General features: G+C 41.5%; 1 protein-coding gene across 2 annotated transcripts; it reads left to right on the top strand.

Annotated features, from left to right (window-relative positions):
* Window positions 1-5521: 5521 nt before the first annotated feature.
* Window positions 5522-11027, top strand: LOC109638728 (hydroxyacylglutathione hydrolase, mitochondrial). 2 transcript variants are annotated; one of them, XM_069525073.1, is made up of 9 exons: window positions 5522-7152; window positions 7899-8083; window positions 8871-8935; window positions 9049-9166; window positions 9256-9364; window positions 9566-9669; window positions 9831-9932; window positions 10108-10187; window positions 10299-11027. In XM_069525073.1, exons 1-9 carry the CDS (start codon window positions 6573-6575, stop codon window positions 10396-10398), a joined length of 1443 nt encoding a protein of 480 aa, XP_069381174.1. In that variant the 5' UTR covers window positions 5522-6572; the 3' UTR covers window positions 10399-11027. The 2 variants fall into 2 exon arrangements, with proteins under 2 accessions (XP_069381174.1, XP_019957405.2); XM_020101846.2 differs by lacking the exon at window positions 5522-7152 and adding an exon at window positions 7338-7496.
* Window positions 11028-11616: the final 589 nt, after the last annotated feature.

Genomic DNA, 11616 nt, shown 5'->3' with positions numbered 1-11616 from the left:
AGACCAAATGGTTTTGGGCCTTAGACTGTATATAAAGATGGACGACATGACTGCTCCCCAGAAGTGAAGCCAGAGCCTCTCAACTGCCACCTGGTGGTTGGCTGCAGTATAGGTTGTTCACCCAACCTCCTTCATGTTAGTGGATGGGACACGGTGCAAACTATTTGTTAACAAATGTTTGCTCAAAAAGGGTTTCTGTGATTTTAGGTTGTTCTTATCACACTGATGTATGTTCAATTTGTTTTTCTGGTGAGTTTGCTATAAATGACTTATTAGATGCCATAAAACGGGAAGAAAACATCCTGATCGACTACTACCTTGCCTCCATCACCGACTCTGGCTCCAAATCCACAAGATGGCAGTTTTCATATCCTTGATATTTTGGCATCATTTCTGGATAGAGGAAGGAAGTGTAGACACACCCTCCATCTCTAGATACATGTAATATGTAAAATAACAAATATACGTTAAATTCTTAGTGTTTATCGTAAACAGCCCTTTTGAGCAGAAACAAATATAATGTGTATTTCCTCTTTAACCCTATAGCTCTCTCACATAAAGATCTAACTTTTCTCTCTCCTGCCGTCCCGGGGAGAGATCTCACTCTTTCCTTCCTCTCGTCAGTTTCTCTCACACAGCTTTTCCTCTCGCCACCTCCACACAGTGAGGCCACATGTACTGTCTGAGGTCTGCGTGCGCTGTGGCCTTTAATTATGAGAGATGTCAGCTCACCCAAAAAAGCCCCCTCTTTCCTCTCCGGGCTCAGAATTAGCAGCAGAGCTCCTCTCTTTCATGGTACACTGTGCCGTATGGAAGAAGAAGAAGAAAAAAAAAGCATCTGTTTGGGTGGAACAACCAAAAAAGGAACCCACTGAAGAACTGAAAAATGCACCGACTGACTGAGTTGCACATGCTTTCATAACAATATGTGGAAAAAGGAGAAACCAATGGTTGCAACCAATGATTAAACCAAAAAATTTCAATCAAATCGATCAAGACTGAGCTTTGTTTATGGAAATGTAAGTGGTTCATGAGTGTAAAAATAGCATGCTGCTTGTATGAGCATGCTGCTGTCTTTATTTGTGCTTGATTGCACACACACACACACACACACACACACACACACACACACACACACACACGGACGCACGCGCGCACACACACAAACACACACACACACACAGGGCTCTGGCTCACTCCATACATCTCGCCTCCTCTAATTCCACTCAGTATTTAAGTCATATCCCCTCTATTTTTTATAGGTCTGGCAATAGTTTTTAGTGGGCCTCACTAAAATCTAAATGTGCTCGGCTCACTTCATCTGTGCCAACTTTTATTACTCGGTATTACCAGTCATACAGATTTTTTCTTCCTCACTGTGCCAGTCCAACAGCTGGCAAAGATGTTAGCGACAGTATTTGCAGGACTACATTCATTAAATCAGCAGGAGATTCAACATAATCCACCGTTGTCACTTAACACTGGTAATGATGTGAGAAATCCAACTGAGGTGAATGAAAGAACAGGCATGAAAAACGAAGGAATGATTGATAATCCATGCCCTAAAAGTGGAACGTGGAGATCTACTGCACATTCACTGAACTATAACTTGATCTGAGCAAACAAGTCTGACAATATTGGCTCTGGTTTGTGTTTGCACATATGAGCTCATGAACAGCCAGCCTCCACTTGTGGTTGCCACAGGAATCTGTGGACACCACCAGCATTTAGTCGTGTTTTATGACTCTGTCGACAATATTTTAGGTGTACAGTAATTCACAGAATACATGATTCTAGAGTACAGGGGTGTTGTAGTTCCAGGACTTTAAAATACAACTAAAAAAGCAGGACCTGAATGTCTTTAACTTGTCTTTATAAGTTCATTGTCAAATTCAACTCTGCAGAGTAAAACAATTCAGAAAAACTTTTTTTCAACATTTTTAATCCCCTTCATTCAAGCCACATTTAATTGCTCCTGGATATCAGTCCCCTGAATATAATGTTTTTCATCAGGATCTCTGCATTATTTCTTGAGAAATTCACAAAACATTCTCACAATGTTACAGAGAGTGAAATAAAAATTCCGGCGTCTGCCCGCGTAATTGAATCCAGTTCAAAAGTGGGTACATATAAAAAGACAAAATAATCTTGGTTAGAATTACTGTAAAACAACTAAATGACAATAAACTTCAGGTTCGTAGCTCCATATCCTCCGATCTCAGCGATTTGTTTTGCTCTGAAGCTCCCAAGGACTCACGCCCACAAATGAATGCATGACATCGATTTGTACCATTGTGGATTTGTTGCATGAGCAAGAATCGGCCAGTATAGACTGAGGTACGTGACTACTGAGATAAAGCGGGATGCATATTTTGTATGGCGATTCTTATTTGGGGAACAATGGGCACGTCAGACTAATTAGAAACACCCAGAGGGAAGGATGAACCACTCTGAAGGAAAAGGGGGATGATTTTTGCGTAGCAGATAGAAAAGTAGGATTAGAGTGTAAAAGTGGTTTCCCATCAAGCAGCCACAAATGAAGACGGTTCATACCGAGGCCTCCACACATTTTCCACCCATACCGCAGTCTCCTTCGATTCAAGGAAGAAATGTTCGGGGATTTTTTTCTCTCCTCTGTGGTTTGGGCCTCGCAGCATCTTGTTAAACTGTGATGGCAGATTTAATTGATGAGAGAGTAATTTGGGGGTTGGGAGATTTTCAAATGATCATGGTAGCTCAACATAAATTGAGAAACTTTTGAGGGGAAGTATGGGATTAAGATGTTTTACAATAGGATTTTACAACCTCGTTTTTTTTGGACACGTTTCAGCACATGCTACTGTTGCCATTTTGGTCGACAATGCACCATGGTCTCCTCATTGGGCCTTGATTGGAAAACTTGAGTTTATAGAGATGCTTACGCTTGGTTGATGAAGTATTAACTGAGGTATTAACTTCTGCCAAATGGATGGAAGGAACTCTCATGGAAACACTTGTGGAAGAAGGATGCTCAAATCAAACGTTGTGTTTAGTTGTTAAACCTAAATTATGCTCCATGGTACACTGCCCACTTTGTTTTCCACCTGCGTCTTAAAGCATAATGTTAAAACACATGCAGTTAACCACTCTGAAAGAAAGGAGCTTGCACGTGGCCTTCATGGATGGTTTCTTTTCATTTGCCAAAGATCCCATTCATTATTCCACAAGAATAGATCATGGTTTCATGGCTTATCCTATAAAATCACAAATTGGTTCTTGATTTCCTGTGTAGTTTAAGATTTATAAATACCAAAAACACTCAATTATTCATTCAGTGGAACAAACTGGATCATTGAACACATTGTAATTGTTTGAATTAGTCAAAACATGCTGATGATTTCTGAGCCATGAAAAGAAGATGAGCCGTATCCAGTGCAGACGCATGCATTAGTTGCTTTGACTTTCCAAAAGTGAAATAAGATCAGATTCGTGGCCATGTGGTGCACGTCTTTCTGATGTGATATGTCATATGCATCCACTCTGACTCAGTCCCTCCAATGGTTGCATGTGCACCGCCTCGTGACATACAGTGCTACACACAAAGAGGCATCCTATCCCGAATGGTTATTATCTGAAGAAGCAAACACACACACTGCTACACTGTAAAACATGGACAATGCTTCAATGCATCCCACAAAAACTAAATATAAAATCTCTTCAAACTTTTGGATACCTTTCACTCAACCAAGTCGCTGTATCGCAACATTTGTGCATTTTATTTTTAATATACACTGTGTGTATGTGTGATGCACTAGGTAAAGCCTGACTTAAGTGCAACACACCGAGAGTCCATCTGAACAGTGTTCACATGTTCAAGCCTGTGTTCATGTTCAAGTTATTTTTCCTTGTGAACCTGCAGGAGATTTGACCTAATCACCTCTAACATGATAGATTCCACCACAATAAACTCACTGATGGACTGATGGCTACAAACAGATGTTTTAACACATGTGGTAATATGTCACATGTGGCGTGTCACAGTTGGTGTAAAACAAGCCTCACATTCAAGTGTTGTATGCGTGTATCTCGTCTTGTCGTTTTAAAGTCTATATCTACACCTCTCTGCCCTCACACGCAGCAGATATAGAGTTTAAATGTCCTCGCATCCAGATGCTTTGGAGGCCCACAGCAGACACATGTCAAAGTAATGCTGATAAAATGCACATGCAGGTAGTAGCAGTGGACCACATGCACCAAATTCTGGGACTGTACTGTTCATCCACCTCAGGAGACAGTGCTGTGCTCATTTTGGTATTTCATTTAAAGGGACTGTGGGGCCTTGAAGGAGGTATGCACCCTTCTGAGTGGCATTTGTTTATTACTACTACTGTAACATCGCAGATTTACCCATAGTGGGACTAATAATGGAAAATCTCAACGTTTATCATGTTGGCATGCAGGTATTTCATAAACCAAAGTATTGGACAAACTAAAATTGTCACCTTAAAATGAGGCTGGGCTAAAAATTAAGATATTACCGACGATGAGACTAAAATGTATCCTTAGAGCAAACCAAGGGATTTATATTGTTGTCACCTGAGATCCAAGGATTTTGTGCCAATCCATCTAATAGTTGTTTAGATGTTTCAGTGTGGACTAAAGAGGTGGACAGACAGAGCAGCATCGTTTGATCCTTGCTGCTGACATTGGAAATCCATTATATCTACACCTATTTCTAAAATATTAGGGTGTGGTGGAAAATCTACTTTGTCTACAAGTAGATTCCCTCCAGTCTCCACAGTTGGGCTCAGTTACCACCTGGCTTGATTTCATGTCAGGAATGACATCATTGTGTGTGTGTGTGTGTGTGTGTGTGTGTGTGTGTGTGTGTGATTGTGGTCTCTACATAATCCCCACTGCTTTGAGAGCGTCAAATACACCTTCTAAGGCTTCTGCTCGATGACAACATACCGTTTCACGTGGTGAACGCTAAACCAGAGCTGAGCTCCGGCTTTGAAGGCATTGTTAAAATCTGTAAGGGTGTAATACCTTCAGTCACACGGGGACAATGAATAGTATGATTCATATCTCATAAAAGACAACACCTGTGAGCACAGGCCATACCCTACACTGCTCTAACTCTGTTCTAATATGGTTGGGGGGAAAAAAAGGTCACAACTACGTTTCTCAGATCCTTAATCTAATTGAATCTGTCATAACTGTTCTAATGATGGACGTGTAGAACCCGGAGTCCCCTGAGGGTCGGGGTTTGGGTAAAGTGTGAGCCTCGGAGATAACGTGCCCTGCAGGTGTGGAGAGATGATGTACACAGACTCAGGTTACAGAGACTGGCCTGGGACAGGTTGACGGAGGCTCTGATTGATCTTAAAAACAAGGAAGCCTGTGGGAGAATCGTAACTGAACCTGGAACAGATGTTAAACAGGCCTGGAAGAACGCGGTTATGATGAAGCTACAAAGACTGAAAGTCCAAAATATACTGGATGAACTGAATCATTAACACAAGCCATAACATTTACTTTTTACCTTTTTTTTTCTTTTTACTGACGGACTGACACGTTTTACAGTGAGCCAGTTATAAAAATATCACTGTTTAAATGTGACTCCATCAGACTTGGTGAGGAAAACTCATCTCGGCTAATCCGACCAGCAGCACAATGTGTTCCGAATGTAAGAGGAACCACAGGTAGACGGTGCCAAACCGTCAGTCCCCTGAGCTTCCTCACTGATACAACTATTTTCTCAACTGGAACTCCTCTGGGATAAACTGTTTAACTTCCAATACACCACATACATTCAGACTGTGCTGTTTAAAGTGACAGCAGGAAATATCCTGCAGTGTGAGAAGGATTTTATCCGAAATATAAAGGCCAGAAAAAATACAGCCATAATATCAGTGAAAACATTTATTATTAAAGTACCTTTACTCAAGTACTGCATTGTCTGTAATTTTGTGGTACTTCTAGGTAAGCGTCCCCATTCAAGATGATTTTGAATTACTTCCAAGAACATCTTTATCAAAATATTATTGCATCTTTTATTTGAGTAAATGTTTGGTGATCTGAGACAAAGATGGTGTGATGATTGATTTTCTTTGGTGTAAGTGAAAGATATAAGAACTACACAGTATTTCATCGTCAGGTACCAAGATGTTGCTGAGATCATCTAGTCAAACTCTGAACATTGGATTTATCAGAAATGTGGTCTCTTGTGTGGCACTGCACTGCCACCTGCTGACACACACAGACCCTGACAAGAGATTTAAAAGAAGTGAGGTTCAGGTTTGCAGTCAAATCACTTTCTCCTCGTCAGTCTGATTATTTGTCTCCCCCTCATCATGAAAGTTTCTTCTTCATAGTTTTCACTACTGCTCTCGTCTGTCCACCCTGAAGCTCATGGTGACCACGTCCTCGATCCCGGCCTGCAGCTCGTCGTGCTCCTGCACGGCGGAGACTCCTTTGGGGGTCCCGGTGAGGATGAGGTCCCCTTCCTCCAGGGTGATGAAGTCGCTGATGTAGCTGATGAGGTAGGGGATGGAGAAGATCATCTGGGAGGTGCAGCCGCTCTGACGCAGATGCTCGTTCACCTTCAGCCACAGCTTCACGTTGCCCGGGTCGGGAATGCGCTCCTTGGGGATGAACTCGCTGACGGGGCAGGAGGTGTTGAAGGCTTTAGCCAGGGTCCAGGGCAGACCCTTGGACTTGCACTCGTCCTGGACGTCCCGGGCTGTCATGTCCAAGCACAGCGCGTAGCCGGCGACGTGCTCCATGGCGGCAGACTGAGGGATGGCCGTGCCCCCCTTCCCGATCACCACCCCCAGCTCCACCTCATGGTGCAGGTTGCCGGAGTACCCGGGCACCAGGATCGGGGAGCCCTCTCTGACATATGCCGACGGGGGCTTCAGGAACAGGACGGGCTCCGTGGGGATCGCGTTTTTCAGCTCTTTGGCGTGATCCGCGTAGTTTCTCCCCACGCAGATAATCTTCCTCCCCCATTCCCAGAAACGAGAGATGTTTTTCGCTGTCATTGTGCAGGAATGTGCAGGAACGTGTCGGTGTCAGCCGCTCGGGAGCAGTCAGCTCCAGCTCAGCTCAACTTTGACCCACCGAGGACAGACGATTCACCTACGGACAGCCAGGAGGGACAACTTCAAGGTGAAATCGCCATTATGACATCTTATTTTTCAGGTGTTTATCGAGGCTAAGATGCAAAACTAAAATCCTCATACATACTCTTACGCATTCATACGGATCCTTCGTTAAAAGTACGCAAACAACGAACTTTTCACAGGGAATAATTAACGATCGACTCCCAGCGCTTGATTGGTGGAGCCTGGGACGTCGGTGTTGAAAAGGGGGCGGATGCGGAAGTGAGCCAGAACCAAACTTTTCTGGTTTACGCGAATGTGATAAGGTTGCTAATGCTATTATGATGTTATTCAAGTCCTTGGCCCGGGGTGCGTGCACTCTGTTAGGAGCTGCGACAGCGTTTAAACTAGGTACGTCCTTGCTTGCTTTACCCCCTTGATCGCAAGCACACCTAGCATGCTAGTTAGCCTGTACGTGAATGTTATGTATGTTTTTTTGCTGTGTTTACCTTTTTGTCGTGGGTTGAGGGACGATCACAGCTGGCCTGTCTCAGTAAACACTTCCTCTTACATAATCTCTGTCTGTCGCGGTCACATCAGATCAGTGTTGTGCCACCAGCTGACACATTTTAACTCTTATTTCTACAGTTAGCATCGAAGCTAAACGTTGTATACCAGTGTTATTTATGAGTGATTAGCCCGTTTTCAGGCTTGTCGCGACAGCACAGTGTTGAAGAGTAAAAGCACAGTAGCCGGAGGTGTCCTCGTGTCAGTCTGACATTTGTCTCTGCCTCTCGTTGACCACCGGTGCAGCTCCTGTGGAGGTCCAGGCCCAGGCAGCCGCTCTCCTTCACGGCGCAGTGAGGAAATCATCCGTGGTGCAACAAGCAAACATGAGGGTTGAACTTCTCCCAGCTCTCAGTGACAACTACATGTACCTCCTGATCGATGTGGACTCCAGAGAGGCCGCGATTGTTGACCCCGTGGAGCCAATAAAGGTCAGTGCACATATAATATTTACACCAGTAAAGTGTGCACAAGTTTTAAAGTCCCTGTACCTGAGTATTCTTTTTCCATTTTACTCTGCATCTCTACCTGTCGCACTTGAAATGATCTGTCAGAAATTTAGCATTTTATAAAATGCATTACTGCCCTGTTTATTCAATTTAAACATTACATCATTGTAGTATCATGTAAAATACATATATATATATATATATATATATGTGTGTGTGTGTGATGGTTGACTATTGTCAAATGACTCAACCATTTAGTGCATTATTATCATATATTTAACTAACCAATCTCAGGCAGCTGCCACATCAAAATGCTGCTAAAAATTAGAAATAATAATCCAGTCTTGAATGTATATAAACATTATTCTAAACCTCCTTTTCTTTAACAAGCACCTTTTTCCTTGATCTCTTAATGCATGTGCTTATGTGACCCTGCATTGAGCTTGTTTGTATTGTTGCACACTGTCGTACTTTTGTAAAGGCTCTTCCATATAGGGTTGCCGCTAATAATTATCTTCATTGTTTAGTCATTTTTTAAAATAATTGTTTAATCTGTAAATAGTCTAAAAGTAATGAACTCAATGAGACATCTTCAGTCCAAAACCTATTAAAATTGTAATAATTCAAAACACACAGTTGGATATTCAGCTTTATTTTTTTAACTTGATCAATGTTATTTATCAACATAGTCTGACTACTTTTCTTCAGATTAATTAACCAACTGAACATTACAGCATTATTTCAGTTATTGTGTTTGTTCTTTCAATAGGTTGTGGAGGCTGTTAGAAAACATGGTGTAAAACTCACAACAATTCTAACCACCCATCACCACTGGTAGGCCACATGTTGAGTAACGTTTTATTTCACCAATACACAGGTTTGATTTAATTGTCAATATGTTTAAGTGTTAAATACACAACAAGACGTTGATCATGTTCTCTTCTCAGGGACCATGCTAGTGGAAATGAGAAGATGGTGAGGCTCATGCCAGGACTAAAGGTCTATGGAGGAGACGACAGAGTAGATGCTCTTACAAAGAAAGTTTCTCATTCCCACAGTTTCAAAGTAAGACTCCTTAAGTCACCTTAGATATCCTACAATCCAGATACAAACCCCAGATGACTGATGTTCTCTCTGGTGTCCTTCTTCCCCAGCTTGGATCACTCAGTGTCAAATGCCTGTTCACACCGTGTCACACCACTGGCCACATCTGCTACTATGTGACAAAGGATAACAGCTCTGAGCCACCAGCTGTTTTCACAGGTACATCTAGGCACATTAACCTTTTTGATCAGATGAACAGTACAAGTAAATACTGGGTCATATGACACAAAGGCCACATAAAGACAGACTCGTCAAGCTTAACAGATTAAAGGGTTTCGAGAGTGTAACGACCCTCTGTCAGTCCTCTGTCATGGGCCACCTTTGAGGCCTCAGGACACTGTTTGTTTGATGTTCTCGCAGGCGACACGCTCTTCATGGCCGGTTGTGGAAAATTCTTCGAGGGTACAGCAGAGCAGATGTACAAAGCCTTGATAGAAATCCTGGGACGACTGCCTCCTGAAACAGTAAGTAAATATACTCCATCTGTATAGGTGAGTGTAAGAGCTGTTATTAAAAATCTGAACACTGAAGACATTAATCATTCTTACATTCACTGATTGGAGAATTTAAAAATGTAATCGTCTGATAAATTATATATGAATTCATATATTTTTGTGTTTTTTAGCGTGTTTACTGCGGTCATGAGTACACCGTCAGCAATCTGAAATTTGCACGTCATGTTGAACCAGACAATGAAGTCATTAAGGAGAAGCTTGCATGGGCAAAGGTATTTGTTTCACGTGTCACATCTAAGCAACCTTTACCTCAATCTGATTATCTATTACTCTAAGTGTTACAATCAGTGTGTGTGTGTGTGTGTGTGTGTGTGTGTGTGTGTGTGTGTGTGTGTGTGTGTGTGTGTGTGTGTGTGTGTGTGTGTGTCTCTCTCTCTCTCTCAACAGGAGAAATGCAGCAACGGAGAAGCTACTGTTCCGTCCACTCTGGCCGATGAATTCACCTTTAACCCTTTTATGCGAGTAAAGTGTGTACAGCTCAACAAACACTATTTATTTTAGAAGACTGTTATTTCTTAAGAGCTAATTACACAAAGACTGCTGCCTGATTGACCCCCATTTTATGATTTTTGATTCAGAGAGAAGTCCGTCCAAGATCACGTAAAGCAGACAAGCCCGATTGAGACCATGAGAAGCCTACGGAAAGAAAAAGACAACTTCCGGGTGCCCAAGGAGTGACGCCCTTAACAGTCATGCTGAGTCATGCTGATTGTTGCTGAACAATTGCTTATGACACTACAAGTTGTTAATAGTGTACTTAAGTAAATATCTGCAAATCATTTTCAAAGCTACTTCAAATAGACTTTCTGCATTCACTCTCAGTCCAAGCACACAGTTTTTAATCACTCTGTTTATCACTCATGTGGCTTTACATTTCCCGTCTTTGTATTAATGGTATTTCATTTGGTTGGCTGGTATCTGTGGCATTTTTAAGGAATGTATGGCCATAAACTGAATGCTTTAAATGAGAAATAAGTTTGTTCGTCTTCAAATGAGAGTTTTAGAAAGTATTTAGTATTATGTGAAGATTCACATGCTTATTTTATTTTGGCCTGGAATGTTTCCTCCTTCCATGTCTTTCATATTTGCTTGAAAGTTAAGTTTTAATGATGTATAATTGATTTCGAGTGCTTTTAATTTCTTCCTTCATTTAAAAGCTTTGTGTGAGTGCAGCGTTCTCTACTTGTTGGTGTGTCCGCATTAGATGAGTTCTGCTCTGCATGTAGAGGGCAATCTTACAAAGAATATTTGATAAAACACATTTGTTGCCATTCAGTAGAAATAAAAGCATTCAAAATTGAAAACTACTCATGCTGCAGAATAAGTGTTTTGTATCATGGACCAAAGTGTTGAGCTTTGGATACCACTGGTTGAGGTGGTGCTAATGTGAAAGCCCTGCACAACCACACACATAAAGCTCATTCGGGCTTGTCACACCTCTGCTTAGGTTCAAAGTGGGCCAATTTCTGTTGTATCCACCTGAGGTCACTAAACTTCACAAACCTGAAGGAATGATCAGCAATGTTGCCTCACTTACACTGTCCTGTCGGACTTTTGCACTGTTTATACGTTGGATCTATGTAAATACATCACATTTTGATGATATGTTTTGTATAAAAATCATCTGCAGTGTAACTAATAATTAAAGGTATCAAATGTGGAGTAAAAAACTTTTTTTTTCTGACATAAAGTGAAAAAAAGTACAGCAGAAAACAAAAAAACAAATGAAGCACTTAAAGTTATATTTAAGTGGATTACTTTTGGTAATATTAAAACCTTTGATGCCATGAAGTATTTTGTCTTTATTTTCAGCCAAGTCTATCTCCTCATCATCACATCTATTATATTTTTGAAAAACGAATTCATTCGTGGTAGATTCAAATATTTTATGTATAT

Source organism: Paralichthys olivaceus, chromosome 5 (genome assembly GCF_024713975.1).
Source record: "Paralichthys olivaceus isolate ysfri-2021 chromosome 5, ASM2471397v2, whole genome shotgun sequence".
Classification (NCBI taxonomy): domain Eukaryota; kingdom Metazoa; phylum Chordata; class Actinopteri; order Pleuronectiformes; family Paralichthyidae; genus Paralichthys; species Paralichthys olivaceus.
The sequence above is the reverse complement of the archived record's forward strand: the minus strand, read 5'-3'. Positions and strand labels throughout refer to the sequence as shown.